We start from the raw sequence: 24,363 nt of genomic DNA on the forward strand, positions 1-24,363 counted from the left end.
GCTGACTCTGCTCTCAGATACAGGTCTAACTCCCACGAGGGCAAAGATGTTTGATCAGCTATTGCTATAGGAAGGAGGAGGCCCCCATCAATGGGAAGCACTCTCCAGTCTCAGGACAATGATCCTTTCAGCACAGGACTGGGAAATGAGGCTAGGCACCAAGGGGATAAAGGGGGAGATAGCTGAGCAGAGCCTGTAAATGTGACTTTGCTACAACCCAGGTCTCCCCATAAACTTTAAAATTTTAAAGAGAACAAAGGAAAAACTTTTTCATACACCTTACAATTAGCCTGTGGAACACATTGCTTGCGGTCAAGAACTCAGCAGATTTCAAAAAATTATGACAACATCCAGTGTTATAATAGTAAGGATTTTTTAAATAAAACCCAATAGTTTTGGAAGGGATCTAAACCCTCATGCCTCAGGTCATAAACCAAGGGAGGGGGAAGGAAAAAACTTTCCATGTGAACAAGTTGATCCACAACTACCCACTGCAGGGTTTCTTGTATTTTCCTCTGTAGCATCAGGAGAACCTCAGAAAAATTCTAGCTGTGTAAAGCACAGACCGCCAAGCCAAAAAATAAAATTCTGTGAAGTTACTGCAGTACCTTCTCCAGAATGTTTCTCATCACATACTTCCGGAGGGACTTCTCCAGCTCATCATTAGGAGACAATGTGGAGGTTGCTCTGAGGATACCTAGGGGAGGAAATTCAATGCTTTCAATAGCAGAAGGAAGACTTGTGGTTAAACCGTAGGGTTTTATTCCTGGCTTTGCTCAAGGGCAGACTTTTACCAGTAGGGACTGGACAGTGCCTGGATGGGGTTGGAGATTCTTGTCTAACCTATTTCACTTACAATCTTGAAAATGCAAATCACAGTTCCATAGGCATCGAGTTTCTAATCTGCCGGGGGGAGTTCCCCCCGGCTCCCTGCAGGCCCCGCCCCCACTCCAGCCCCAGCTCTGCCCTGCTTCTTCCCACCCCCGCTCCGCCCCACCCCGCCTCTTCCCTGCCCCTTCCCACTCCTTCTCTGCCCAGTTCCATCCCTCCCCCAAGCACACTGCACCCTTTCTCCTCCTCCCTCTCCCCCAGTGCCTCCTGACACAGTGAAACAGCTGATCCGTGGTAGGCGCTGGGAGGGAGGAAGAGGCGCTGATCGGTGGGGCCCACTGTGGGCAGAAGGGACTGGGGGGAGGGGAAGGTTCTGGTAGGGGGGCTGCCAGTGGGTGCTCAGCACCCACCATTTTTTTCCCGTGGGTGCTCCAGCCCCAGAGCACCCATGGAGTCGGTGCCTATGCACAGTTGGGATTTTCTATTAGAAAATTCCTTGTGTGCTTATATCAGCACCACTGAAAGCTTGCTCACCCAGAAAGACTGTAGGCACTGAGCAGGGTTCCCTATAGTGTCTCTTCTTGCCAGCCAGGGGTCTCCATAGAGTTGACACAGAAAGTAGGGAGAGGGTCTCTTCTCCTCCACAGTCAGCGTAGCTCTTGCTGGTGTCCAGACAGGTTGAAGCCAGCAGGGGGGAGAAGGAGTTGAAATGCAGCTGGCTGCCTCAGGATTTTGGTGGCAGGGAATGGAGGAGGACACAGGAACTCAAAGGAGTACAGGGCAGGGGCCCCCATGTGCAGTCCATTCACCCTCTCACATTTACACTGATGGAAAACAAAGGAATCTCAGCCTGCCGTTTCCCTGGGGTCAACACAGAAGAAGGAAGAGGCACTCACTGTTACTTTCACCCATGGGGTAGTGCTGTAGGTATTCAGTACATTTCCAGAAGAACTCATTGAACTCAATCTCAGAGATGTTCTTTATGTATCTAGCCTAAAGGCACACAGAATTAAAGGCGTCTGTCAGCTTCCACAAGCCTAGTGCAGAATTATTCAATAAAACGCACTCCCATCCTTCACTGTCACCTCCATCATCAACCTCCCTGTCAACTGGATGGAGGACACAGCAGTAACCAGAAAAGATTTTTTGGCTGGAGCAAAACAAGTGACGACACTCCCAACGAATGCAACAAAAAGATTCTGCAACCTCCAAAGTTGCGGTGAAAAGCTTTCCAATTCCACAATCTTTCTCCTGCTGGGTATCTGTGCAAGCCCCCAATCCTGCAAATGCTTACATACCTGCTTAACTTTAAGCACCTGATTGGCCCCACTGATTTCAATGGGCTTACTCAGATGCAGGTGCAGAACTGAAGCCCAGCTTCTTCTCATGACACCTGTCACTGAACTATCTCAGTGCCTCTAAAAAGATACTAACTAAAATCACAATAGGCCCACGGTCTGATTCTCCTCCCCATTCTCACAGCTGCTCTCCAAGAACTGATGCAAGGTGTAAGAGGGGGGTGCTCAAAATAACTGGTGGGCTGCAGGTAGTAATGCTCCCACTTCCACTCCCTGGAAGGTTGGTTGTATTTTCAGAGTTCAAAGCGGGGACATCAGGATTGGCGAGGGGGATGGATCAGGGAATTGGGTGTTATCCTGTCAAGATGAGTACTTGGGGCCTTTTACAGGAAAAGGCAGGGCAAGTGAGAACAGTATTTACCCTTCTGTGACCCCTTTCTTGTTCTCTCTTAGCCCTAATATCTCCCATTCCAATCTAGCTGTACCCTACCACACCCCGACCAAACCCTCCACAGTCACTGATTCACCCACACCCTCAACCAACTCCATCAACCTTCCCACCCAACTCTTCCCTCAGCTCCCCACCTGCTGAGAAACACGCCCAACAAACATACCCTTTCCCCCAGGCTGAGATCCTCCCTCTTCCTAACAGACCTCCACAGCTCAGGCCCACACCCTCAGCTCTGAGCCCTGGCCACCAGACAGCCCCAGGCTCAGAATGCCCCCACACATCCCTCCAGGTCTAGCAAATCCATCCCCAGGCTCCAAAATCTTCCCCCTCCTACCTGACACCCATCACCACCAATCTCAGATGCCCCACAGGTCGGAACCCTGCCCCCTGCTCAGAAAGCTCTGGTATTTGCTGCTCTGCACCTCCTCCCTCTGCCGCTTGCATCCCTTCTCTTGCAGAGACTCTTGCAGGGGCTGGAGGCTGCAGGGAGCATGGGTAAAGAGCCCCATACTCTGGCTCTGTGGCTCTGTCCCCTGCACTACAACAGCTACACTACCCAGTTCTGAGATCACTGGTGGGGCTTACCCCCCTTATTCCCTAACGACCAGCCACTCCTGGCAAGAGGAAGCCAAAGTTAAGTCCACATTCTACTATGCCTTCTTACTTCATCACCACTTTCAACTTTCGCATCACCATCCCTCTCGGCCCCCTCTGCCCAGCTGGTCCATTGGATACAGGCCCAATAACAGATATACACACAAGCATACGTGTGAGGTTGCATCCAGCAGAAGACAATGGGGCACATAAACACACCCCAACCTAGATAACAAAGCAATACACACGCCACTGGTTATGAACAATTGTTGCACACTCCACATTGCCCACCTTAACAGATCTTTGATCTTTAATTGTTTCTATTTCTATCATGCTCCTGTTACAGAGTTCCCAGCAGTTCGGCAATAGAATAACCTCGCTTGCTTTTGCTAGGTTTTGGGCCAACCGAACTTCATCCACTGCTCGGCCAATTAACAGAAAATATTGGTGCTTATTGTCTCCAACAACAACTTTGGAGATGTGACCTGCAGATAGCCCTGACAAGAGAAACAAGATTGTTATGGAGGGCATTTTTACTTTACCATTTGTAATATATGTATCTCAATTATCTTAGAAGCGGATTTTGAAGGTCAACCTATTTTTTGGGGGGTGGGAGGTTTGGATCAGTTCTTGACAATATGTGATATTTATTCCAGGAATCTGAGGATTTCTAGAACAACACTCTCCAATGAATTAAACAGCATGTCAGTTAATAAATAATAATAATGCACACATAATTATAAGGGTCACACGGTAGCATCTGTTATAAGGTTACAAATCAGTTTCCATTATAACAATCTGTTTATATCTGAAGAAGAAAGCAGTGTGCTGTAATCTTGGACTCCCATTCAGACAATATCTGGATCTATGAGATTTGTAACAAGCTGTGTTACTCTCTGTGACGTTGCAGTCTATATGGTTTTATAAAAATATGTTAATGAGTGAATATAATGTAATTGGAATATGCTTCATGCAAAAGGTCTCTTGTAAGGTATCATTACAAAGCTTATAATCTACTGAGTGTGATCATCCTATTTGTATAAATGTACCACTCTTGTATCTGAAACTAGAAATATGAAATATAACTCTGAGGGCTTATTGTAATTATGTAAAGTTTGGGCCATTAATGGTGGTTTGGAATCTTGATGATTCCCATTAACCAGGACAATTGTCTGCAGATGGCTGTGTTTTACCTGTAAGTCTTCCTGTATACATGTGTGCTGGCAAGTGGGCAATGAAGTCTTGCAGTGATATGTGATCATGTTACCTGAACTGGAATCCATCTTTAACCTGGTGTCTTTCCATTGAGAAGGAGGGGGTGGGAACCTATAGAGGGACAAAGGATTCCCGCCTTATGCAAAAGATATATAAAAGGGTGGAACAGAACAAAGTGGAGGAGCCATCATGAAGAATCCCCTAGCTACCACCTGAGCTGAAACAAGAGCTGTACCAGGGGAAAGAATTGTGCCCTGGCCTGGAAAGTGTCCAGTCTGAGGAAAAAACTTACTGAAGCATCTCTAAGGGTGAGATTATCTGTATTCAGTTTGATTAGACATAGATTTGCACATTTTATTTTATTTTGCTTGGTGACTTTGTTCTGTCTGTTACTACTTGGAGCCACTTAAATCCTACTTTTTGTATTTAATAAAATCACTTTTTACTTATGAATTAACTCAGAGTATGTATTAATACCTGGGGGAGGAAACGACTGTGCATATCTCTCTATCAGTGTTATAGAGGGCGAACAATTTATGAGTTTACCCTGCTTAAGCTTTATACAGGGTAAAACAGATTTATTTGGGTTTAGACCCCATTGGGAGTTGGGCATCTGAGTGCTAAAGACAGGAACACTTCTGTTAGCTGCCTTCAGGTAAACCTGCAGCTTTGGGGCAAGTAATTCAGATCCTGGGTCTTTGCTGGAGCAGACAGGAGTGTCTGGCTCAGCAAGACAGGGTGCTGGGATCCCGAGTTGGCAGGGAAAGCAGGGGTAGAGGTAGTCTTGGCACATCAGGTGGCAGCTCCCAAGGGGGTTTCTGTGATCCAACCCGTCACACTCTCGAATTGGGCTTGTCAGCCATAGGTGGATTCATCAGGCACTGACTAGACCTCTTACGCATACACCATGATCCAGTGGATCAACAATTGCCTATTATTATACCTGATCATAAGTTTCCACCAAGTTCACCTCTTTGCCAATGAGTAATTTATTTCAAATATGGAGCATAATGTTTACACTCTTCTCATTTAAAATAATTGTCCCCATGCTTTTTTCTTCACAGACAGATCACTCAAAAACAACTGGAGCTTGGTACTTGGCATGTAGCAAGTGCCCACATCATGAACAAGTTTGAGAAACATTGGCTGGATAGCAATAAAGTGATATGCAATTCAATAATCCCTTCTGAACCTGCTCAGTGCAGCATCTACTAAGACTTTGAGTTGAACTCAGTAAAAGCACTCTCTCATTTGGGACATCACTGTACATTCTGTCTGTGTGGTCCAACCAGGGGGCCAGCAAGCGGAAGGATTTTGCTCTCAGTCTGCTGCTGCTGGGAGTTTGCGTGAAGGGAGCTTGTAAATGTCTGCTTGAAAACACACACAGAAAAAACATCCAGATGTAATCTAAAACTCCCCAGCTTAATATAAGGAAATGGCAAAAGAGCAAGTTCCTGAAGATCCCAAACTTAGGTGGCTTTACATTCCTTTGCCAAACAAAAAGGAACAGAGGTACTGTGAAGGCACTTCCCACAACCTTAATGGCTAGCAACTTCCTGTTGCTTTCCATGGATGCGAAATACTCAGAAGTAGAGCTGGTAAATAAAGGGGGTACTCTTTCCACTGACAATTTCAATTCAAACAAACAAAAAATAATTTTCATCTAAATTTTCCATTAAAAATGTTGATTTTCAGCAGAAATTCAAATGCTGAAATACTTTGGCTGAAAACAAAACAAAAAAATGGATTTGGAAATACTGCCACTTTATTTATGGGAGTTGTAGTTCTGATGCCTCAAGCTTCCATTATTCTCTATAGGTTGGGCTCTCTAGTTCGACTACTAGTATCAGAGGGGTAGCCGTGTTAGTCTGGATCTGTAAAAAGCAACAGAGAGTCCTGTGGCACCTTTGAGACTAACAGATGTGTTGGAGCATAAGCTTTCGTGGGTGAATACCCACTTCGTCAGACGCAAGATCTGACGAAGTGGGTATTCGCCCACGAAAGCTTATGGTCCAATACATCCATTAGTCTTAAAGGTGCCACAGGACTCTCTGTTAGTTTGACTTCATCACCCATGATGCTTCTTAATGTCCTCTCTTAGTGAGGGGAAGTGGTTAATAATTGGAGGAGTCTTTGTTCATTGTGTACAATGGGAGATGTAGTCCAGCTAGGGAGGACATTAGATGACCAAAATACAATTCCCATGAGGCACTGTGGCAGGATTTCTAAATCGAAATATTTCAGTTTTCAGCTGTTTGGGGGTTTTTTGATGTAAAATTGAAATTTTTCATGGAAAACAGACACTCTTCATAACAAAAATTGCTTAGTAGAAAACCCAATTTTCCGTTGAAAAACAGTTTTGATGGAATTTTGTCCACGAGTCCTAGTCAGAAGCTATTCAGAGACAGTCATAGCTCTGTAAAAATAAACTAGGTACAGTCAGCACTGATGAAAGGTGCCAGACTGGCACCAATAAATTGTAGTTGTTTATTCACATAATAGATACAGAATGGCCAGCTCTAGGACCAACCGCCCCAAACTGCCTCCCTAAGGTACTTCAGTAGTTTGATCCCCAAGGCCCATTCAGTCCTTGGCTTCTCCGATGAGACTGTTGTTTCTGAATGTAAAGATGGTTTACGTGTCACAGATATATGTCTGCTATGAACTAAAATGAGACCTGCAATGCATTTCACATGAGCCAGCAAGCAATCAGATAGGAACGAGTCTTGGTCACCACTTCCACAGGCTCAATTTGAACCAGCAGCTTAGAGGTGAAATGCTCTTTATTCCAGTCCCCAAAAGACTCTCCTCTCTGACCAGAAATACATTTTCCCTACCACAGAAGCGGCTTTTCCCAAGCAGCTGCTGAAAAGGATGCAACTGATCAGATCACTGAGCAATTAACATCTTTTACAGACTCCTGGCACACTAGAAATTGAACGAGATTTGGGCAGGGTGTTTCTCAGTGGCATATCTTGGGAGCAAGGGAAGTGGGGGCTCATGTGACTGTCCACTCAGGAAGCAGAATTGCTTACTGGTTAGGGCAAGGAACTGGCAGTGAGGAGTCCTGAATGCTCATCCCATCTCCACCACCAACTCACTGTGTGACCTGGGGCAAGATATTTCATCTCCATTTGCCTCTGCTTCCCCCCCTGCACAATGGGGCGAATGCTTCCTATTCACTTTTGTAAAGTGCTTTGGGAATGTGCTCTCTAGTGACTGCAAAGTATTGTTATTCCACTAGTAGCCATAGTACCTATCTTCACTCGGAGCTTCAGACCCACTTCAGTTTCACGAACCCCATACTCTTTCTGGATCCTCAGGCTACATTTCAGCGCCAGTGTAATGATATCGCTCAGCTGGCTTCGTTGCACTTTCCACAGTGCTAGCAGTGAATCCCCTGGGGAAGGCAGAGTGACAGAGACTTATGGGATACATGCTCTTCTTGTTTCTAAAGTGCTGACAAAGCCACCTGGCTTTTCAGCAAGCCACAGCAGATCTACCTGTACCTGCCCAGCACTCTGACCCACAGAGAGATTGCTCACTAACCACCCCAAACTCCTTAGCACATCCTGGCTGTGAACAGACCAACCCCTCTATGCTTTAGCAGCTGTCGGTTGTGACTACCTCTTCCCACTCAGGGTATGTCTACACTACGAAATTAGGTCGAATTTATAGAAGCTGGTTTTATAGAAATCGGTTGTATACAGCTGATTGTGTGTGTCCCCACATAAAATGCTCTAAGTGCATTAAGTCGGCGGACCGCGTCCACAGTACTGAGGCTAGCGTCGACTTCCAGAGTGTTGCACTATGGGTAGCTATCCCACAGTTCCCGCAGTCTCCGCCGCCCATTGGAATTCTGGGTTGAGATCCCAATGCCTGAATGATGCAAAACAGTTTTGCGGGGGGTTCTGGGTACATGTCGTCAGGCCCCTCCCCCTCCATCAGAGCAACAGCAGACAATCGATTCGCGCCTTTTTACCTGGGTTACCTGTGCAGACAACATACCACGCCAAGCATGGAGCCCACTCAGCTCAACTCAGCTCACCGCCACCATATGTCCTCTGGGTGCCGGCAGACATGGTACTGCATTGCTACACAGCAGCAGCTAATTGCCTTTTGGCAGTAGACGGTGCAGTATGACTGGTAGCCTTCATCGGCGATCTGGGTGCTGGCAGATGTGGGGCTGGCAGACGTGGGGCTGCATTGCTACACAGCAGCAGCCCCTTGCCTTTTGGCAGTAGATGGTGTATTACGACTGGTATCCGTCGTTGTCATACTGCAGTTCGATCAGATGATGGCTGAAACGCCGAATGTCCCCCAGTCATATTCTGCTGTCTTCCCAGTGATGATGGCGGCTATCAGTCGTGGTATGCTATTTTCTGCCAAGCACCCAGAAGATGCCGAGGGCTATCAGTCATGCTGCACCATCGGCTGCCAGCTTAAGATGAAAAAAATAGATTTGTTCTGTATTCATTTGTTTCCCCATCCCCCCGTGAAATCAACGGCCTGCTAAACCCAAGGTTTTGAGTTCAATCTTTGGGGGGGCCATTCTGTGTGATAGTTGTTTGTGTTTCTCCCTGATGCACAGCCACCTTTGTTGATTTTAATTCCCTGTACCTGTACGCCATGTCGTCACTTGCTCCTTCCTCCCTCCCTCCCTCCCTCCGTCAGACAATAGTTTCGCGCCTTTTTTTAGACCAGACGCCATAGCACTGGGATCATGGAGCCCGCTCAGATCACCACAGCAATTATGAGCACTATGAACACCACGCGCATTGTCCTGGAGTATATGCAGAGCCAGGACATGCCAAAGCAAAACCAGGATCAGCCGATGAGGCGATTGCAGTGCGGCGACGAGAGTGATGAGGAAATTGACAAGGACATAGACCTCTCACAAAGTACAGGCCCCAGCAATGTGCAAATCATGGTGTTACTGGGGCAGGTTCATGCTGTGTAATGCCGATTCTGGGCCTGGGAAACAAGCACAGACTGGTGGGACCGCATCGTGTTGCAGGTGTGGGACGATTCCCAGTGGCTGCGAAACTTTTGCATGCATAAGGGCACTTTCATGGAACTTTGTGACTTGCTTTCCCCTGCCCTGAAGCGCCAGAATACCAGGATGAGAGCAGCCCTCACAGTTGAGAAGCGAGTGGCGATAGCCCTGTGGAAGCTTGCAACGCCAGACAGCTACCGGTCAGTCCAATTTGGAGTGGGCAAATCTACTGTGGGGGCTGCAGTGATCCAAGTAGCCAATGCAATCAAAGACCTGCTGATATCAAGGGTAGTGACTCTGGGAAACGTGCAGGTCATAGTGGATGGCTTTGCTGCAATGGGATTCCCAAACTGTGATGGGGCGATATATGGAACCCATATCCCTATCTTGGCACCGGAGCACCAAGCCACCGAGTACCTAAACCGCAAGGGGTACTTTTCAATGCTGCTGCAAGCCCTGGTGGATCACAAGGGATGTTTCACCAACATCAACGTGGGATGGCCGGGAAAGGTACATGATGCTCGCGTCTTCAGGCACTCTGGTCTGTTTCGAAAGCTGGAGGAAGGGACTTTCTTCCCAGACCAAAAAATAACCGTTGGGGATGTTGAAATGCCTATTGTGATCCTTGGGGACCCAGCCTACCCCTTAATGCCATGGCTCATGAAGCCGTACACAGGCAGCCTGGACAGTAGTCAGGACCTGTTCAACTATAGGCTGAGCAAGTGCCAAATGGTGGTGGAATGTGCATTTGGACGTTTAAAAGCGCGCTGGCGCAGCTTACTGACTCGCTCAGACCTCAGCGAAAAGAATATTCCCATTGTTATTGCTGCTTGCAGTGCGCTCCATAATATCTGTGAGAGTAAGGGGGAGACATTTATGCCTTTCCTGCAGCTCAACCATATGCTGGAGCATATCAGTTTGATGCTCCAGCAGCCGGAGCATCAACTCTTGCCTTCTGTCTGCAAGTTGATGCCACCTATCATCTTCAGGCCTCCACTTGCTCTGTTCATCCTGTGATTCAGCCCGCCACCTCTCCTCTTGTTCATATTGTGCTTTTCTGTAGTCTGACATTGACTGCCTCCACGCATTCTGCTGTGCTCTGGCAGCGTGGGAGGACATCTGGAGCTCCGAGAACATATCATCCCAAGTCCGCCGTTTTCTCCTTCTAATCTTCGCTAGCCTCTGTGAAGGAGAAACATTTGCAGCTGGTGGAGGAGAAGGGAGAGGTGGTTAAAAAAGACACATTTTAGAGAACCATGGGTACACTCTTTCACGTTAAATTTTGCTGTTCACATTACACAGCACATGTGCTTTCGTTACAAGGTCGCATTTTTCCTCTTATATTGAGGGCCTGCCGGTTTGGTGTGAGAGATCACTCACACAGTGCCAGGCAACAGATTTCGGCTTGCAGGCAGCCATGGTAAGCCACAGTCTTTTGGCTTTTTTAACCTTCTTAACATGTGGGAATGGTTTCAAACAGTAGCGCCCTCATTTCCCATACCAAGCACCCCTTGGGTTGGCCATTTAAAATGGGTTTGCAATGTAAAAGGAGGGGCTGCGGTTTCCGGGTTAACATACAGCACAAACCCAACTACCCCACCCACACACCCAATTCTCTGGGATGATCACTTCACCCCTCCCCCCTACCGCGTGGCTAACAGCAGGGAACGTTTCTGTTCAGCCCAGCAGGAACGGGCACCTCTGAATGTCCCCTTAATAAAATCACCCCATTTCAACCAGGTGACCGTGAATGATATCACTCTCCTGAGGATAAGAAAGAGAGATAAGGAATGGATGTTGTCTGCATGCCAGCAAACACCGGGACCATACGCTACCATGCTTTGTTATGCAATTATTCCAGACTACGTGCTACTGGCCTGGCATGGTAAAGTGTCCTACCATGGCAGACGGGATAAGGCAGCCCTCCTCAGAAACCTTTTGCAAAGGCTTTGGGAGTACATAAAGGAGAGCTTTCTGGAGATGTCCCTTGAGGATTTCCGCTCCATCCCCATACACGTTAACAGACTTTTCCAGTAGCTGTACTGGCTGCGATTGCCAGGGCAAATTAATCATTAATCCTTAAACACGCTTGCTTTTAAACCATGTGTAATATTTACAAAGGTACACTCACCAGAGGTCCCCTGTGTGCCCTCAGGGTCTGGGAGCATGCCTTGGGTGAGTTCGGGGATTACTGGTTCCAGGTCTAGGGTGATAAACATATCCTGGCTGTTGGGGAAACCGGTTTCTCCGCTTCCTTGCTGCTGTGAACTATCTATATTATCTTCATCCTCATCTTCCTCGTACCCCGAACCCACTTCCCTGTTGCGTGTTTCTCCATTGACGGAGTCATAGCACACGGTTGGGGTAGTGGTGGCTGCACCCCCTAGCATGGCATGCAGCTCCGTGTAGAAGCGGCATGTTTGCGGCTCTGTCCTGGACCTTCCGTTTGCCTCTCTGGCTTTGTGGTAGGCTTGCCTTAGCTTCTTAATTTTCACGCGGCACTGCTGTGCGTCCCTGTTATGGCCTCTGTCCTTCATGGCCTTTGAGACCTTTTCTAATATTTTGCCATTTCATTTACTGCTAAGGAGTTCAGCTAGCACTGATTCATCTCCCCATATGGTGAGCAGATCCCGTACCTCCCGTTCAGTCCATGATGGAGCTCTTTTGTGATCCTGGGACTTCATCATGCTTACCTGTGCTGATGAGCTCTGCGTGGTCACCTGTGCTCTCCTCGCTGGGCAAACAGGAAATGAAATTCAAAAGTTCGCGGGGCTTTTCCTGTCTACCTGGTCAATGCATCTGAGTTGAGAGTGCTGTCCAGAGCGGTCACAATGAAGCACTGTAGGATAGCTCCCAGAGGCCAATAACGTCTAATTCCGTCCACACTACCCCAATTCCGACCCGCAAAGGCGATTTTAGTGCTAATCCCCTCGTTGGAGGTGGAGTAAAGAAACCGGTTTAAAGGGCCCTTTAAGTCGAAAAAAAGGGCTTCGTCGTGTGAATGTGTCCAGGCTTAATTCGAATTAACGCTGCTAAATTCGACCTAAACTCATAGTGTAGACCAGGCCTCAGTAATGCCCTGCAGCTGCTTTTTACAAGTAAACCTTCCTTCCCGGTGATCCCTTATAGCCACTGACTGCAAGTGTCCTTTCCCCGTCAGTGACCCCTTGCAGTGGCTTGCTGCATGTTCCCCTCCCCTCTCCCACACACACAAACCTGTGTCCGCTAGCTAAGGTACATCTAAGGCTTTGCACCTCCTATCGCCCTTGGGCAACTGCTAGCACAGTCATTCAGGCCGAGATACCCAAAGGTATTTAGTATCATGGGGGTAGTCTGTTAGTCTGTATCCACAAAAACAACAAGGAGTCCGGTGGCACCTTAAAGACTAACAGATTTATTTGGGCATAAGATTTTGTGGGTAAAAAAAGCACATCTTTAGATGCCTGGAGTGAAGAAGTGTATCCATGCATCTGAAGAAGTGGGGGGTTTTACCCATGAAAGCTTATGCACAAATAAAGGTATTTAGGTGCCTAACTTCTATCTGAGTTCAGTTCTAAAGGAAGCACCAGCCAGGATTTCTCAATCAGACACAGAGGAAGGGGAATCGGGGTTGTTTCTAACTGAAAGATATAGTGTAAATTCTTGCTTCTTCCAAATCATAGATCAGCCCTGTGGGAATAGGAGCCAGAGGGACGGGTACAATAGAACAAGAAAAGGGAGTTGGCTAGTTTGAATGCCGCCACTGTCCAGAGCCTCACAAGTCAAATGACAACGGGAGAGTAGGCCACTCTACCCCACCCCAGATATCACAAGCTAATAAATACCTGCAAAGTTCAAGATATCGCCTCCATAAATCAGCACCTCTGCAGCAAGAGAAAAGGCGAGAGAAGTTACACACAGCTCTTGTCAAAGAAAATCATGGAACAAATTGTTCTGTCGATCGGGGGATGGGCACGTGTGTGTGTGTGTGTTTGTGCATGCACACATTGAGGAGGCATATTTTGCAGAGTAGGTATGACTGAGTGAGCAAGATGGTGTATGCTTGAGCATGTCATCACAACAAAGCTCCCAGCTGCTGAGGGCTCAGAGCAAAAATCAGGGAGTTAAACTCCATCTCAAAAGCCACCATAAGGAGGCAGAGCACAGTGTTTCTATGGCAACTAGAAATATCCCTTCCCAGACCGACCTCTTCTCCCAACCCTTCAAATCCCCTACTGCTCAGTTCTCAAAATGTCGCATCCAACAGGGAGGGCCCAGGGACAACCTGAGAAGCACTGCTCCATGGTAAGTTTTGAAGCAAGTTCTCAAAAGCAATGTGACAGCAGGAGATAAGGAAGGATGATCCAGTGGTTAGGGAGCTAAGCCAGAGACTCTGGCGACCTGGATTTGGTTCCCTGCTCCAACACAGACTACAGGTGTGACGTTGGGCAAATCACCTGGCCTCTCCATGCCTGGGTTCCTTATCCATAACATGAATAATAGCACTCCCCTACCTCACTTCCTCACAGGGGTGTTGGAGGCCATATAAAAACCTAAGATAGACAAGGAAGGGCCACATTGTGCTCTGAGGGTGTTGGGATGCTTTCTAGATCCTGAGAGGGAATTGGTAACTTTTGTCAGAGCTCAGATCCCCAAATCATTAGTGTGCTGATGTCACAGGGTCACCCTACTCCTTGGCCACATAAACAACAAGACATTGCTCTTCCAGTGAAATGGGGTGGAGACGAGTGTTCCCTCTAATTTTTCCCACCCATGTGCGGAATGAATTTTGTTATGTGCACCAATATGTGACTCATAAAAAAATTCATGTGGTGAGGGTGGGGCCGGGGCCGAGAGGTTAGGAGTGTGGTCAGGGCTGGGGCAGAGGGCTGGGGAGCAGGGGGTGAGGGCGCCAGCTGGGGGTGCGGGCTCTGGGGTGGTGCCAGGGATGAGGGTCTCAGGGCTGGGGCAGAGGGCTGGGGAGCAGGGGGTGAGGGCTCCAGCTGGGAGTGCGGGCTCTGGGGTGGATCCGGGATGAAGGGTTTGGAGTGTGGGAGGGGGCTACAGCGGGAAGAGAGGACTCCCCTCAGCTCTTTCTCCCCGCATCAGCACCAGGGCTGCGGGGGAGAGGCGCCTCTCCTCGCCGCAGCAGCTTTGGGGATGGGGCCGCAGGATAAGCGCCCATCCCCCGGCTGTGGTGGATTCCCTGAGCACCTGCATGGCACTGAGAGGCTGCCATGTGGCCGTGCAGCTTACAGGGAACTTAGGTGGAGGCATACACCAGAGTAGAGCCAAAGCAACAATGGACTCTTCAAAGCAGGACACGCTGTGCCAGTGAGGAGCAGCAAAGACTGGTTCCCAAAGCAGCTCCATCCAGCCCTCCTAATCTTGGGAGATTTTCAAGGCTCCCTAAGTGACAGAGAAGATCCCAACCTCCAAGAAGGGCCCAGGCTGCTTAACAGAACACCTTTCTGATGGGCATTTCTTCAGTTCCCCAGACCTGAGCCAAGGAAGTGCTCTCAGCGAGGGATCATGCTGCTTGTTACTTACCTTCCACAATATCCCCTACATAATGATTGAGGGTCTGCGTTAGCTGCTCAGCACCACAGTTCAGACTGGTGTCCATGCTAAACTTCTCCGTCAGTGCAGTAAAACCTGTAACACAAACAGCAGTCAGGCAGCCACTGAAGGAGGCAAGAAATGGCAGATGATCTCAGCGACTGCAGTCAGACATGCTTTGTGTTACCTAAAATGTGCTGGATACATAAGAAAAAAAGTTTAACAAAACTTATTTTCCATTTAAAACTGATTTATTAAGCAAAGGAAGTATTATCTGTAGTTAGTGAATTCAACTGGAGTTTCTAGGTCACCACGTCCTTCAAGATTTTAGAACAAGTCGATCGCATCCTCTTTCACCTTGTTTTTGTTTGCAATTGGAAGAGGAAAACAAGCATTCCCTCTTTTTCAACTTCCAACTGGCTTCTTAATTTTTTGAATGAACTAGTCTTTGAACTGAACTAGCTGAATAAACAGAATATTTTCTTTATTTCATTCTGCACCGCACAAGAGGCTACTGCTGCCAAAAACTAGTTTAGCACATCAGCTAACTCTGGTTCCAGGTGCTTAGCCAGTGACTTCACCGGCTCATTTGAAATGAAATTTGACTTTCATTAAAACTTGGCAACAAATGTGTACCGCTATGTATTATTTTTGTATGTAATTTAAATGATTTTAATAGGCTATAAGTTTAGGCCCTAACATAAGTTGCTAATTTCAAGTTTAATTTTAAATCGGGTTGTTTTTTCTTAAAATAAATCTATATTTAAATAAAAATAATCCTATTTAAATTAAAAAAATCCTTTTATATTTTGTAATTAATTTTTATCCACCCTGCATGCAACAGTCCCTGATTTTCAAGTCCCTAGTTTTTTCAGTTCACTTTGTTCCTATGTTGGAACTGTCCCTGCTTTCTAGTTCTGATCCTTCCCCCACTCCATTTGACCCTGTTTGCCATGAGATCATGCTGACTCTTCTGAGAGAGGTGGCAGAGATCCAGGGGAACATGCTAAAAAGCATTAAGTCCTTTCTAGGTAGTGATGGGAAATTGCTTGTCTCCCATCAGACCTTTCACTTGCAGAGTGCCACAAGGATCAATTCTCTCTCCAGTCCTATTCAATACCTACAAACTGGTCAGACAACAGGGACACAAGTGCCAGCAATATGCAGATGACACACAGCTCTGCTTCTCCTTCCGCATATACATATGACTATACCTCTACCACTAAGATGGCCCAGTGCTTGGAGGAGATCAGTTCATGAATGGAGAATACCTGATTAAAGCAGAACCTGAGCAAGACAGAGGAGATGCCAGTGGGTAGAGGCGTTTGCAATCACAGTGCAGTCTCCTTTGGTTGAAGGTACACATCCATCGTTGGTCAATTCAATCTGTAGTTTAGGAATGTTCGCTGACGATACAATCTCACACAGTAGCATCCTCAAGTAACTTTCTCTACAACATCCAGTTGTCTCGGAGAGACTCATCCTAGAGAATGATGACCTGGTCTCTGTTATATATGCTTTCCTCACCTCCCAGCTGGGCTACAGAAATGCAAAATACCTGGGCATAAAGCCTTCACGCCTCAGAAAACTGAGAATGTGGCAGCACATCTCCACAGCAACACAAACTATCACAACCACACCAAACCTATCTTCCCACATAATACAAAGTCAAGTTCAAGGTCCCAGTCCTTATCTTCCAGGTACTCTTTGGCCTGGGCCCATCATATCTAAAAAATTGCATAAAGTTCCAGGATGGGGATGGCAGTTGACAACTCTGCCCTGAGCAGCTGCTGCACCATCCTCTGCTACTCCTGTCCCAAACTCTTTTGAGCCTAAAGACGCCAATTCTGCAAAATGCTCAACGTAATAAAGACGAAAGTCCCTAAGCCATTTCAGCTGTGACTTCAGCTAGATTTGAGCCCAAGTCTCCCATTACCGCAGACAATATCTATTTTAAACCTTCCGTGTACTAAGGGTGGGCTTTTCAGAAAGGCCTAATAAGGGAGTTAGGGCTTGTCTACACAGTGAGTTACTGCACAATAAGCCAGGGTGTGACTCTACAGCATACCAGCTTGCCACCCAGTCACTCATCGTATGGACACTGCTAAGTCATGGATATAGCTTAGCATGCTGCTGATTGAGAGCACAGTACATCAAGCCACACTCTGGAACTTTTCACTCTGGTGTAGCATTGTCCACACACCAAGTTAGTGCGTGGCAAGCTGGCAACCTATTGATTCACACCCTGGCTTGCTACACAGTAATTTGCCATGTAGACAAGCCTTTAGGCACACAAATCCCATTGATTTTAAATGGAAGTTGGGCACCTAACTTCCTTGGGCCCTTCTGAAAATCCCACCCTTAATAATCTCTCTACCCACCTGAAATGTCTGCAAAAAGCAATACTCCATCAAAACTCTCAATGAAAGGCACCTCCTGGGAGAAATCGCCATATACGATGAGATCGGGGACATGAGCTGCTACTTTCCCAATTGTAGTGCTGTCACTTGGCTTTCTTTGCTCCATTTTGGCAATGAATGCAATCTGCTGCCCAGGGTCCTGCAACACTGATGGATAATTCAATATATGATCCTCCCATTCAGGGAAGGAGGTGACTCCCACTAGCCTGCCATAACGGTGATCACTCTTGTGATGATCAGACAGCAGCCCCATCAAGGACAGGTCACAATTCACTGTCGGAAGGGTCTCAGCCAGTAACATTCTCTGTATATCACAGTCTACGTAGCTACAGTTGCTAGGTGAGACAAGCTTCCTTCATTAATGTATTTTAAACCCATTTACACAGAAATGGTGTGATGGGGTATAGAAACCCCATACGAGTCTGGGCTGTTGTGACTATTGGATCTACAAGAGGCTCTCCTCTTGTAAACTCAAATGTAAAAAGTACGTAAAAGTTCTTAAGATGTTACAATAACCATGAAAAATAGGTCAAGTTGTTTACGACCCTGGATGTTGTAACAAGTCCAAAAGAACCAGACAAAGAAGTTGGATTAGTTTAAACTAAAAAGGACATGTTGACATAATCCAAGAACTGTTGAAATTATGATTGATAAAAACACAAGATGTGGAACCAGAAGTTAATTGTCCAAAACTGGTGTGATGGATATGAGGCCTAACTGGTGAGAGGGATGAACTATGACTCCCACTTTTCCTCTTTTTGGGTTCCTTAAAAAGAAATAGTGAAAAAAAAGACACAATCAGTTCCGTTCAGATCAATTCAGTTCAGCTCTCCCTCTCATCTCTCATCTCACCACCTTGCATACCAGCTCATCCCCCGATCTGCCAGCACTGCAACTCATCCCAGCTCACCTTGACTCATCGAAAGGACTTTCTTCCTGAGAGGAAGGCCGGCTGGCCTTAATCTTGTTCGAGGTACTTTGTTTTCACCTGTGAGTGCTGAAAGTCATCACATGATCATGACATCCAATCCTCAACCCATCAGTGGGGATATCCGATTGCCAGTACTGCAGAGGCATGTGTAAGAGCCTGTATTGTTTTCCCTTCCCCTGTTGTGTTATTTTCTAGCCCCCCCTTTCTATCTCTCATTCTCTTGACTGTTTATCAAATTCTGAAGTCAGCTATGGTGTATTCATCCAAGCCTGATTGCCTAAGAAGAAAAGATCCAATCAGATGAGGTCCCTGACCAAATTGTAAACCAGGATACAAGCAGCAGGTGTCATGGTTGACTTGCCAACCAAAAGCACCCACTCATTACTAACCAGCAGCCCAGTGTTTCAAAACCATCAACAAAATCCATATTTCACCCATCTTTTCTATCCTCTCTCTTCTCTACCTTGTGTCTGTTAGTTAAGAACAGGATAAGTAAATGCACTCTACACATCAAAACTGAGAGTAAAATTAACCCTTTCCATCAAAGAACAGTTGTTCTGAAAATATGAGTCTGCTATTTTGTCTCCAAAAGGAGAAGGGCTTTCAAGGTTTTGCCTAAGTTTGTTTTGCATAATCATTCAACGTCAGTTTGACTATAAATGCCTGTTTTGATTTCTTGTTCTTTCTTGTTTTTAATCAATAAACTTTTAATTTAAATAATGCTTTTGGGTGTTTGCCAAGTTACTGAGTAAAATCAAGCCCTCTGTTTAAAATAACTCCAAGCCTATCTATCCCTGTTTGAAGTTGGACAGTGAAAGAGTTTATAAACACCTTTAACTCTTTGGGCTTTTGAGATCAATATCCATACAACAAGGCCCAGTCCATCCCACCCTGTAACACCTCAACCAAGTGTCAAGCTTCAAGGGAGGAGGGAGAACCCAACTCAGTTGTTTCCTGGCTGGAAAAGAGAGCAAGTCTGAGGCTTTCATGGTGTGAGAGATTGGTTGGGGCCAAAAACTGGGGAACATAGCTACCTACCAAGGCCTGCCTAGGGGAAGGGAAGGTTTTATGCTGCTTTGTGTTTATTTTGGACTTTGGGCACCCCGATAAGGTGGAACTGTTACATGACCTAGCTGAAGAGCTAAATCCCTTCAATCCAGAAGATGTTTGAGACTTGGTGGAGCAGTGGAGGACCAGGAGGGAAACAGAGGCAGAACCATGGCCACACAGTGCCATGCCATGAGGGGGTATAGCAGGAGGACATGTCGCCACAGATGGTTAATGCCATGAGACTCTGATGGTCTTTCCTTTCAAACTCTGGGCTTGCTATGCTTCCCCACTCAATAGTTGAGTAGAAATAAGGAGGCTATCTTACCTCTGTATTTGGCACTGGTGTTACCACCAGTTCTAGTGTCCACAAGTCAAGAAGGATGTTGAGAAATTGGAGAGGATACATTGTTCAGAGAAGAGTCATGAGATCAGAAAGGGATAGCTCAGTGGTTTGAGCATTGACCTGCTCAACTGAGGGTTGGGAATTCAATCCTTGAGAGGGCCATTTAGGGATTTAGTTGGGGATTGGGCCTGCTTTGAGCAGGGGGTTAGACTAGATGACCTCCTAAGGCACCTTCCAACCCTGATATTCTATGATTTATGGATTGGAAAACATGCCTTCCAGTGAGAGGCACAAGGAGCTCAATCAGTTTAGTTTAGCTTTCTCTTTGTTAAGGGGAGACTTGATCACAATCTCTAAGTACATACGTGGAGAACAGAAATTTGATAATGGGCTCGTCAGTCTAACAGAGAGAGGTGTAACAAGATCCAAGGGCTAGAAGCTCAACCTAGTCAAATTTAGACTGGAAAAAAGGTGCAAATTTTGAACAGTGAGGGTAATTAATCTGGAACAGCTTACCAAGGGTTGTGGTGGATTCTTCATCACTGGCAATTTTAAAATCAAGATTGGTGGGTTTCTAAGAACTATGTTTTAGTCCAAACAGGAATTAATTCAGGGGAGTTCTCTGGCCTGTGTAATACAGGAGGTCAGATTAAATTGTCACAATGATCCCTCCTATCCTTATAGTTGTCATATTTATCGTCTCTCCATGCAGCAGCCCCTGGGAAGCCAGAACCACGCCGCGTCCAGGTACGTGCTCCTGTCCCTAGGCTGGCCCGGCTTCCTATTGAGGTTTTGAGAAATGTGCCAATACGCTGCATCCAGGAAGGCCCCTTGGACTTCAGTGTGAATTAATGAACACAGGCAGCACGGGGCCCCTGGCTATGAGGGGCAAATAACTCCTACTTAGAACTTGCTGGGATCACCTCTTGAGACCGCAAGTGCGCACACACACACCTTGCTCAACACAGTCCTCTTCCCCAAATCCTACATACACTACACACACACTCCCACAGCAGTTGCTACATACACAAGGTTCTTTCTGTCCGACCAGCAGAAGAATCTGTCACAGCTGACTGGTCTTAGCCTGCCAGCAGAGCCGTGCTTCCATCCTGGGATGTCACTGAGCCTGTGGGTGGGTGCCAGGGCAGCTCATTACAAAGGGGCCCTGTTGTCAGCTGCAGTGATGCCAGGGAGGAAAACCCAAGGTGGGGGCTTTGTCCACCCTTGGGTTCAGCAGTTCACGCTGTGTCAGAAATGGGGGAAGCATCGCTGGAACAAAAGAGGGTCTGTGTGAGACAGGAAGGTCAAACCCACTGGAGACAACAAATGAGTAGCTCATTTAGCTCCCTTGTCGAGTATCTTAATTGCTCGCTGCATTATTGCCTCTGAAAGTGGGTCACCCTGTCCTGGCCCCCCACCCCATGGTCGGAGAGCTCTCTCCATGCCATCCTGCCACTCCTGACTGCTGTCTATGCCATCTCTGTGGGCAAAGCCCACAGCTCCTCCCAAGCCCCTGCTGTTCACCTTTGGGTCACCTGGCCCCAGCCAGCTGCTCTTTCACCTTGAGTGTGTCAGGGTAGCCGAGTGGCTCTGTTCTCCCAACAGTAACAGACTATGGGCCTGACCCTGCAAGGCGCTGAGCACTTCTGGGGGGTAGGTGGGGACAGCACCCGCAACTCCCATGGGGGGAGTGACGAGAGCTGAGGGTGCTCAGCACCCTTCAGGATCAGGTCCTCTAGCTGTGTCTAGACAAAAATCCTGTGGGTCTAGACATGCTCTTGGTGATTTGAGTAGTACTGAAATCAACAGTTACATGCCATGCAGAGCTTTGTGAGAAAGATCAGGATGGGGTTCTCTTTTTGGAAGAAGCAGCTGGATCTCTTAGTTGGCTCCCTAGGGATCTAGGCCTGAGATAGTCACAGTCCATACATGGTCTCTTTCCAGAGCTCCTTCTAGTCCCCCTCAGCGCATGCAAGCCATGTATGAATTCCAGGCCAGGAACAACAAGGAGCTGACTGTCGTGAAAGGGGAACTGCTGGAGGTAAGGCAGGAACTGTCCTATGAAGCCAGAGAATTGTTCAGTCTCTACTAGGTGGTCTCGGCGCCAGAACTTAGATACCTTTGGGAGGAAACTGGGTCTTCATTCTCTCTAAAGCACAGAGCATTCCTCTAGGACTACTTACAGATATAGAGAGAGGGCGGCTACTAGGGACTGGTGGATCAAAGTGAACGGAGATTGGAAAAAAGGCAGAGAGGGCTTACAGCACCAAGGCACAGAATGACCTTTGATTGCTGACTATGGATAAATGCCACCAGCCCAGAGGCTGCACAATGGCACGGCTGGGGAACAAGGACTAAATATCATGTACAGGATCGGCCTGTGGGGGGTTGCTGCTACCGATAGTACTGTGCCCAGTACTGGGTTTTCAGACATCTACTAAAATTAAGCCCGCTAATAATGCCCATACTATAACGATGTATGCTCCGGTCTCATGAGAGTGGAAGTTGGATGTCCCGGATTTTGGGGAGGTGGGCGGGGGATAGGAAGGAAATGTCACCTCCTCCCTGGGCACGTCTGGCTAGATGCAATTTTGGGAGAGGCTGTTTGTTTTCATCTGGAAACAGCACACTGGACTTGATGGCCCAGTAGCGTGACACATTACAGCAGGGACTAGACACTGTGCACAATTCTCTGGGCTGGACTATGAAGGAGGTCAAACGATGGGGAGAAGGGGCCTTTCTGGCCTTCAGATTGATGGATCTATGTCTCACACTGTGTCATGGGTGGTGGGACAGTAGCACTGCATTACACAGCAGGCACCTGGAGTTGTCTCCCCAGGAACCCAGCCCAATCAGTCCAGAATCTGGTGTGATATTTATTTAGTTTGATCCTCAGCTGGTGTCAGCCAGGAATCACTGGGTGACCCTTTCTGGCCCGTGCCCTGCAGGAGATCAGAATGGTCCTGTCTGGCCTTAGTCTCTAGGGGTACGTCCAGACTACCTGCCAGCTCGGCGGGTAGTGATCGATCTATCAGGGATCGATATATCGCGTCTCGTCTAGACGCGATATATCAATCCCCGAACGTGCTCCTATCGACTCCGGAACTCCACCAGGGCGAGTGGCAGTAGCGGAGTCGACGGGGGAGCCGCGGCCGTTGATCCCGCGCCGTGAAGATGGGAGGTAAGTCGAAATAAGATACATCGACTTCAGCTATGCTATTCCCGTAGCTGAAGTTGCGTATCTTACATCAACCCCTCCCCCTACTGTAGACCAGGCCTAGGCCTCTAATTGCCAATAGATGCCCTAGACAGTCCCCATGCTGGGAGTCTGGCATTGCCATGAGGGTGACCCCCTGCTTTGGTAGCCGGGGTGACGGCTTTCACTCATTCACCACCTGGGCTCCTGGGGGCTGATTTGAATTACGCTGTGTCCCTTGACTCAGATTCTAGACCAGAGGAAGAAGTGGTGGCTTGCTAGAAACAGCGCCGGCGAGAGGGGCTATATCCCGAATAACATCGTGGGGCCAGTGGATCAGGAGCCTGTGGAGAACAGCATGAACCAAGTAGGTCCCCCCGTTCCACTCCAAGCTGCAGCAACCCACTGACCTGGCTGGGCCTTCCCCACCCCACCCCCCTCATGCTGGGGCGCTGTCCCCGCATCCTGGGGTTGGGATTATGGGAACTAGCTTGCTAGCGGTTCAGCGCATGCTGGCTGGAGAATAGGGGTTTCCTGATCTCATCCCCTGCACTGTGCTAAAGGCTCCCGATCTCCCATCCAGAAGACACCAGCTCTGAGAGCTTGTCACCTGCAGGCAGTGGCTTGCGGGGTGGCTGGGAGGGGGAAGTGTTCGCTTGTCTGTTGGGGGGACGTGATTAGCTCTCATTTGCTGTGAGACTTCTCAGTCCCCTCCTCTCTTTTGGATCTAGGCGCCAAGCAGCTCCCCTGGTCTCCAGCAGCACTCCACACCGGTGGAGGTGACGGCCTGGCTGCGGGACATGGGCTTCTCCAAGATGTAGGTCGTCTCAGTCGCTAACCCTGGAAACCAGCCTCTCTCTCTCTCTCTGAGAAAGACCCCTCCCTGCCATCACCCCACTGGTCTCCCTGAGTCACATCAGGCCCAATCCTGAAGCCCTGGGGGCTGATCCTGTGCCCGCTGACTTCAGTGGCACAGAATTGGCCAAGTCACCGTTGGGCAGTTTGGGGTTAGGCCCAGAGCTGTGGGGGACTGTGGTGTCAGGGACACTTTGATACCTGGGGGGGGAGGGAAGAACAACCCCCCCTCCCAACCCCAGGGAAGAAAGCAGGATCCTTATGCCCTAGAAAGGGCAGGTGGCCACTCCCAGGCATGAAACTGACTAGTGCCTCTTGCTCTAGTTAGTGCTTCCCTAAGTACTGGTACCAGCTCTCCCCATCTTGGATAGTACATTCCAGCAAATGCCCCCTCCCCCACCACCATCCATCTGCACCTCCCCTGGCGCAGATCTGCCTGTGTCCAGCTCCGGCTGCTGCTAGAACAGAGACCGCACCCGCCAGGCCAGTCTCCCCTGCTGATGGTCCGACCAGGGAGCTTTGCCATTTCCTCAGTCCATTGTTTTTCTTTGCAGTCCCGCCCTATACCAGGTAGCTGATCTCAGGGGGTTACTCCTTGCCCTGTGCACCTAGCTACTCCTCCCTCACCATCTGTCTGTCTCCCTG

At 48.0% G+C, this 24,363-nt stretch overlaps 1 protein-coding gene and 1 long non-coding RNA gene across 2 annotated transcripts in view; one reads left to right on the forward strand and one right to left on the reverse strand.

Moving 5' to 3' along the window:
* Nucleotides 1–17,644, reverse strand: part of LOC128836133 (adenylate cyclase type 10-like) — a 76,552-nt gene extending 58,908 nt beyond the window's left edge. The window contains exons 1-7 of the mRNA XM_054026150.1: nt 17,305–17,644; nt 14,915–15,019; nt 13,210–13,248; nt 7,646–7,789; nt 3,466–3,671; nt 1,728–1,824; nt 609–697 (exon numbers count right to left, since the gene is read on the reverse strand). Of these exons, the coding sequence (XP_053882125.1) occupies nt 609–697; nt 1,728–1,824; nt 3,466–3,671; nt 7,646–7,789; nt 13,210–13,248; nt 14,915–15,019; nt 17,305–17,644 (1,020 nt within the window). The remainder of the gene's footprint in view (nt 1–608; nt 698–1,727; nt 1,825–3,465; nt 3,672–7,645; nt 7,790–13,209; nt 13,249–14,914; nt 15,020–17,304) is intronic.
* A 2,734-nt stretch (nt 17,645–20,378) lies between these two features.
* On the forward strand, nt 20,379–23,226 carry LOC128835631 (uncharacterized). Its single transcript, XR_008444681.1, has 3 exons — nt 20,379–20,414; nt 21,612–21,708; nt 23,111–23,226. It is a non-coding gene; the product is annotated as an uncharacterized LOC128835631 (long non-coding RNA).
* The last annotated feature ends 1,137 nt before the right edge of the window (nt 23,227–24,363 follow it).

This window comes from Malaclemys terrapin, chromosome 4 (genome assembly GCF_027887155.1).
Source record: "Malaclemys terrapin pileata isolate rMalTer1 chromosome 4, rMalTer1.hap1, whole genome shotgun sequence".
Taxonomy (NCBI): domain Eukaryota; kingdom Metazoa; phylum Chordata; order Testudines; family Emydidae; genus Malaclemys; species Malaclemys terrapin.